This window comes from Paralichthys olivaceus, chromosome 2 (genome assembly GCF_024713975.1).
Source record: "Paralichthys olivaceus isolate ysfri-2021 chromosome 2, ASM2471397v2, whole genome shotgun sequence".
Lineage (NCBI taxonomy): Eukaryota > Metazoa > Chordata > Actinopteri > Pleuronectiformes > Paralichthyidae > Paralichthys > Paralichthys olivaceus.
Genome location: NC_091094.1, coordinates 7,300,245 through 7,306,363, shown reverse-complemented (window position 1 = coordinate 7,306,363; position 6,119 = coordinate 7,300,245). Strand labels below are relative to the sequence as shown.

Below are 6,119 nucleotides of genomic sequence, written 5' to 3'. Positions count from 1 at the left end.
AATGGTTTTTGAGTGAATATGCAAAAGGGAAAAGCTGTGAATATGAGCATCTGAAAACACAATCAAAAATATCAAACAAATAAATAAATATACATTATTTAGATGATGAGGGCTGCAGATTCATGATGAGTGTTAATCACCACCCTGCTTTATTTTTTTAGTCACATATTTTAAATCAAGATTACTTATACTTAAACATCACACACACCTGAAGGAGGAGTGACCTTTTGGTTTGGAAATTTGCAGAGTGAAAAACTTACTGCTCATATTTTAATGTTTTCTGCTCCTCTTGATCTTTTCATGATAGTAAACTGAATGTTTGAGTTGCAGGGATCTGGCTGGACCAAACAGGCATCTTCTCATTTGATAAGTTTGATTTATTGAGAAAAAACAGCCAGACTGATCAGTACAATCTTCGAATGGTTAGTTTCATCCTGGACTTACTAATCAGATATTCAAGATGTTTAAAATCCCCTGAAGGCTCATGTCAATATCATGTAATGTGTTTTTTGCTACAGCTCTGAAATGAGCGAACAATCCCTGACCCCTCATCATCATGTCCTTCCCCTGTACCAACAGCGAGCTGGCTTCAAACAGATAAGGTGTGTGATGCAGACGTACAAGAATGTGAGAGGAAAGTGTTTCCTCATGCGTCTCCTGCAGTAAACACATCCCAATCAAGTCAGTCACAGATTTGAGAAAGAAAAGAGCAACACAGGTCTGGGTATCTTTGGGAGGAGCCCCCTCTGGTGGTGAATGAGCGATTCTGCACAGGGAGCATGGATTATAAGCAGCAGTGGAAACATTTTAAAAAGCCCTCAATCTATATTTTTCATAACCAAGATGAGAAATAAGAGGGTTGTAATCATTTATAATGCGACAAGAAAGGTTGTACAGCTTGTTTCTTTATTGTACCATTGTACAATCTGGCAAACAGCTTTAATACACTATACATCAATCCCTTGCTCGAGTTTCTCCACACATATGTACTGTCTATGCCAACCTTCGTCATTAGCAGTCTTTTCCACAGCTCTGTGATGAATGTGAAATCACTGTGAGATAAAAAATACCACATTCTGGTACAACTCTGTACAATCTACAATAAATAACTTTCAAACAGACTAATATTCCTGGAATCACATTGGATCTGACAGATGTTTGCCTTCTTGACTAGGAATTAAATGAAATAAGTAAGGCCAGCCAAATGTCAGGGGCCAGCACAAGCAGGAGACGTATTCAAAGCAAATAAAGATGAACGAGCGTATACAAGCAGATACATTTTACTGTATATACCCATAAGTATTATACTTATATATAATTTATTATTTTCCAAGTGTGATGAGTTTTTGCAGGGTTCAACATTATCCAGAGCTCATCTGTCCTGGCCTCCCACATGTGGAGCTACATGCAGTACATACTTCATATGAACAAAATAGAAAAACACGCCTCATTCCCACGAGCCCACAAGTACATATCTGTGTTTGACAAATGTTGGGGTAGAACTGATGCACACAACAAGGCTGAGAATGGCAAAAGGCAGATCTGTACATGGCTCTTGAGAGAAGGAAAATTAAGATGTATATTGTCCATCACTTCTCCGACACAGTCCTTAAAAATCGGGTGCAGTTTTTTTAATTGTTTGATGTGTGATGATTTGCGTCCCAATTTCTTCTTCGTAACTTCAGCAAGGAATTCAAAAAAGGCCTAGAGGATACAGCAATGGGGAGCCACCTCACTGATATTGCCTGTAGTCTCCAAAAGACGGAGTGGGCATGGACGCAGGAGCAGGCTCCTCGGCGAACTGAGGCCCTGGAGAGAAAAGAAGACAAACTTCAAAGTGAGATGACGGACAAGCAGACGTCTAACAGCTGTTAACAAAGCACAACCACCAATTTGCTCTTTGGCTATTTCCATATAAAGTCATTCACACCAATCAGTTCTGTGATATAAACTTCAGATATCAGAAGTACAACTCACCGGTGGGGAACTGTGAAGAGGCAAACCTAGTAAGCAAGATTCCAGCGCCCTCTATCAATGCCAGCAGAATACCTCCCATAGCTGCTGATCCCACCATGGCCACTGGTCCATCTACACAGGAACAGGAAATGAACGTACATCCATAAATGGACTGTATCTACACAGCATTTATAGTCTGATCAACCACTGAAACCCTTTACAGTACCAGTCACATTCACACATCCATGCAGAGCTAATATATTCTGTGCTTTTTCTATCACACACTGCTGGAGGAGCCGGGAACCAACGACATTCTGGTTAGTGGACATTCAGTTTGACCTTCTGAGCCACAGTCACTCTTAGTTCATGTCCTAAGCTCAAATATACCTTTAGATTCAACTTGGATGTTGACAACTTTATGTTTAAAGATGTGGTTAAAAGATCCACCATTGTTCAGTTGTCTTTACACAATAACAGCAAACATTTAAAGAAAGGTGCTGCTCTTGATGACATTAGTAAATAACCCTGGTGATCACCGTCAGATGTCAATCAAGACTGATTTGTGGGTAGATCCAGTTGCTTTGCCTTGACTGTAGTTAGTCTAACACAATAGCTGTAATAAAACATAAACTTTTATAGAAAAGGAGACATCTGATGTTTTCTTTTTTAAGTAGCATGACTACATTCAAATTCAGGGGAAGCACTGTGACATACACGGCTGTTTAACATGGTCCATTTGTTTTAAACCACTAGTGAACGGGCAAATAAAACATATGAGGACTTGGTGCATATGATGGAAGTCACAGTGATATGGTATTATGTTGCACAGGTCAGAGTACAAACAATCTTGAGGTCATAAACTCTTCAGTGGTATTGGACAGTTTTTACACTGATGAGCAGAGTCTATGAAAAGATAAGCTCATTATACGGGTTCAGTACAACAGCTTCATTAACATTTGTAAAAGGAATCCAAGCTCTTTCTGTTGACTTTCAAACGCCAGGTTCCTCTGAGCCTACTCACTTCTTGCAGCGAGGATAGCTCCCGTCATGGCCCCACTTGTTATGGAGTTCCACGGATCCTCCTTCCCTCGCACTTTAACTAAACCACAGTCGATCATGGAGAAGAGGCCTCCCCACACTGCAAAGCTTCCTGCAATCATTTAAAAGATTCACCAATTTAAATCATTTCTAGACTTTGTTCGGTTAGGTTGACACACAGTGTATTCATTTAGTATCAAAAAACATGAGGGAACTGAGCGTTTTAACAGTTTCAACAAATCCAACAGAGTGAGACATCCTTGCATTTTGCTACAGCTCTGTTATTTCAATGGGTCAGTTACACTGTTTAATCAACTTTTAAGTCGTGTAAATGAAGTGGAATTAGTTGTTATTGGTAGATATCAAATGTTACAAAGAAAAACCTAGTAAGGACATGACTACTAATAAATAAAGAGTAATATATTTCCTATGTCATGGCAGAGACAGTGGAATTACAGCGAGTGTATATCAATGATGGACACTGACGTTGTTGGAGAGTCCAATTCTTATTAAAAAAACAGAAAATAGTATAAAAATGTGCATAACTCATGTCTGCATTCAAACAAGGGCTGCAAAAACAGTACATGTAGCTTTATATATCATATATAACCATGTTAAGTTTTAAAGACATGATTATTTGCAACATACTAGCATACAGATGGACAGTGGAGAGAGGATTATATTGCAGCAGTGGCTTGATACATTTCTGTGGATGAATTTTCCATGATCAACAAAGAACTATGTGCGATATGAGACCACATGAGGTCACAGAAACATCTTCGGACTAAATAGAGTATTTGATTCTCAAGATAAAATATTACTAAAAGGCAAATGATATATAAACTGAGGGTTTGTTTTTACCTCCAAGCTGTGGGGCTCTGGTCTTGATGGCCGTCATGCTACCTCTCATTCTGTGGCTCATCCCCTACGAGACAGAACAACACAGAGTTTGAGGAGACAAAAGATCAGTAGAAGTAATTTATTAATTTACTCAAATATCATTATGAAATAAAGCTGATAATGAAGCACAGTTCAATTATATACACATATTTTACTGTGTTAATCATCTGTGAAAACTGATTACACTGAGCAAGAATCAACCAGGTCACATTTTTGTAGTTAGTTGTAAGATTATAGGTCAATAATTGACTGACTGGCAACACAGAAAACAACAATGTTGAGCTTCATGGTTGAACTTACTGAGGGTGCATTTCTGAAGCCTTTTACAGCCTGGAATATTCCTCCTCCGATAGCTCCCATGGTGAACGCTCCCCCACAGTCGTCCACAATCCTCCAGGGGCTAAAAGAACAACATAACATTTTAATTGAGTTCACTGACATATAATATTCATACAAAAGACCGTTGGTGAAGTTGTAGTTACATGTGATACCAGTATCTATAACATAGCAGGTTGTCTTTACGTTTGTCATGCAGTGATGTCTAAATTAGTAAAACCAAAGATGGTCATGGAGGACACACACTTGTTGTAGCTAAATTGGAAAACAAAACCTCTCAAGCTAACCAAATACCCTCCTACACCAGTCACTGGATACTACAGCGAACATCAGCTGATATCTACATTTCTCACAATAAATGTCAAATTTTTATTTTGTCCAGTTCATCTGCAGATTTTTGCTCCTGGGTGAAGGTCATGGTTTTAAACTCTTCTTAATGAGCGTTGAAGGACAAAAAGATAAACAGCTAAACAATTTGCAAATATGAGGACGACCAATTATGTATAATTATTCCCCACTGTGCTTCATGCATAAGCACTATAATGGAATATATTCAACCTTTGCTATTAAAGATAATTATATGGCCGCTACTTACTGATATTGTTTGATTGCCCAGCCCTCAGTAAACAATTATCTTTACAAATAGAGAACACAATGTGCCAGTATGACAACAATTTAAGCAACCAGCAGCCAATGAAGAAACAGACACTGAGGAAATAACAATGTCCCCGCCTGTTTATGAGAACGTGTAACTTTTTAGGGATTCAGAATTCTTGTGGAATCCAACTTCATATCTTGAACACATTCAAGACAACATCTGATTATGGGCAGTGTAGAAAATCCTGTTTTGTGAGACATGTACGTTGTGTTCACCATATAACAAGCAGCTCTTGTATAACAAAGTACGATGAACCCACTGGTCTGATGACACCGACAGTAAGTGAGCCAGAACTTTCATAGCGACACTAGTGAATCACACACTTCAGATAATCACATGTTGGACAGTTTTCATTTCACATCCTCAATAGCTTTGACCTCTCAGGGCTGTTGTGCAATCTTCACTCTGCCCCCATGGTAGCGTCTATGTTGCTATCCGAACTAGCTCACACATGCTAAAGCAACATCTGGCCCCAGGTGACTTCTGTTGAAAAAGGAAAAGAAACTAAATAACACGACGCTCGACTTCCATCGAGTGTCACCTGTCTCGACGGAGGTGAATCGTGTATCTCAGTGTAATGACACGCGGGAGAGCGAACTGACAAAACCGACAAGGTCACTAACAACGTGATGTAGCAGCAGCGGTTCTACAACGAGCAGGCGGTGCTAGCGCAGGTCAACGGGATATTAGCACACAGGCTAGTGCTAGCCCACTAGCCGGGTTTTAAGTGTTGTGGGCCGAGTCGCGTTTGTAACCGCGAAAACATTGGTGCACACTTGACGTGCTCGTTGCTTCACACAGGGGAATGGACGAGACTTGACGAAACACAGCGGGGGAAAGGTGCAGTTTGATTTTCAGGACTCACCATGGCTCTCTAGCATATTCCTCCATTTTGTTCTCGAGCTGTTCCCTCTGACGTAACAGAGACGCAAGGCTTATCTCTACTCTGACGTCACGACGTAACGTGATGTCTCACGGGAGTTTTTTATTTTAGTGTTGTTAGGTGTTTAAGGTTTTTTAGGTTTCTTCATAAATGTCCAAATGAAGGAGGACAGGAACTCAAACTGCTTTTTGTGTTATGAGCGTCCAGAAACAAAAGAAACTCATTCTGGAGGGAAATCTGTGAGTTTATTATTCATCCGATTTTTAAAGAATTTTCATTATTTGGGGAAAATGTGGGATTTCTTTTCCCTAAAACCCTCAAAAAAGAAGATACGTGTTTTTTTTCGTA

At 39.6% G+C, this 6,119-nt stretch overlaps 1 protein-coding gene across 1 annotated transcript; it reads right to left on the bottom strand.

The window, feature by feature from the left end:
- Window positions 1-887: 887 nt before the first annotated feature.
- Window positions 888-5,861, bottom strand: timm17a (translocase of inner mitochondrial membrane 17 homolog A (yeast)). Its single transcript, XM_020096955.2, has 6 exons — window positions 5,754-5,861; window positions 4,195-4,294; window positions 3,856-3,919; window positions 2,978-3,106; window positions 1,978-2,088; window positions 888-1,809 (listed from the first exon to the last, which is right to left on the bottom strand). The coding sequence occupies exons 1-6, from the start codon at window positions 5,777-5,779 to the stop codon at window positions 1,733-1,735; spliced, it is 507 nt and encodes a 168-aa protein (XP_019952514.1). The 5' UTR covers window positions 5,780-5,861; the 3' UTR covers window positions 888-1,732.
- Between the last annotated feature and the right edge of the window lie 258 nt (window positions 5,862-6,119).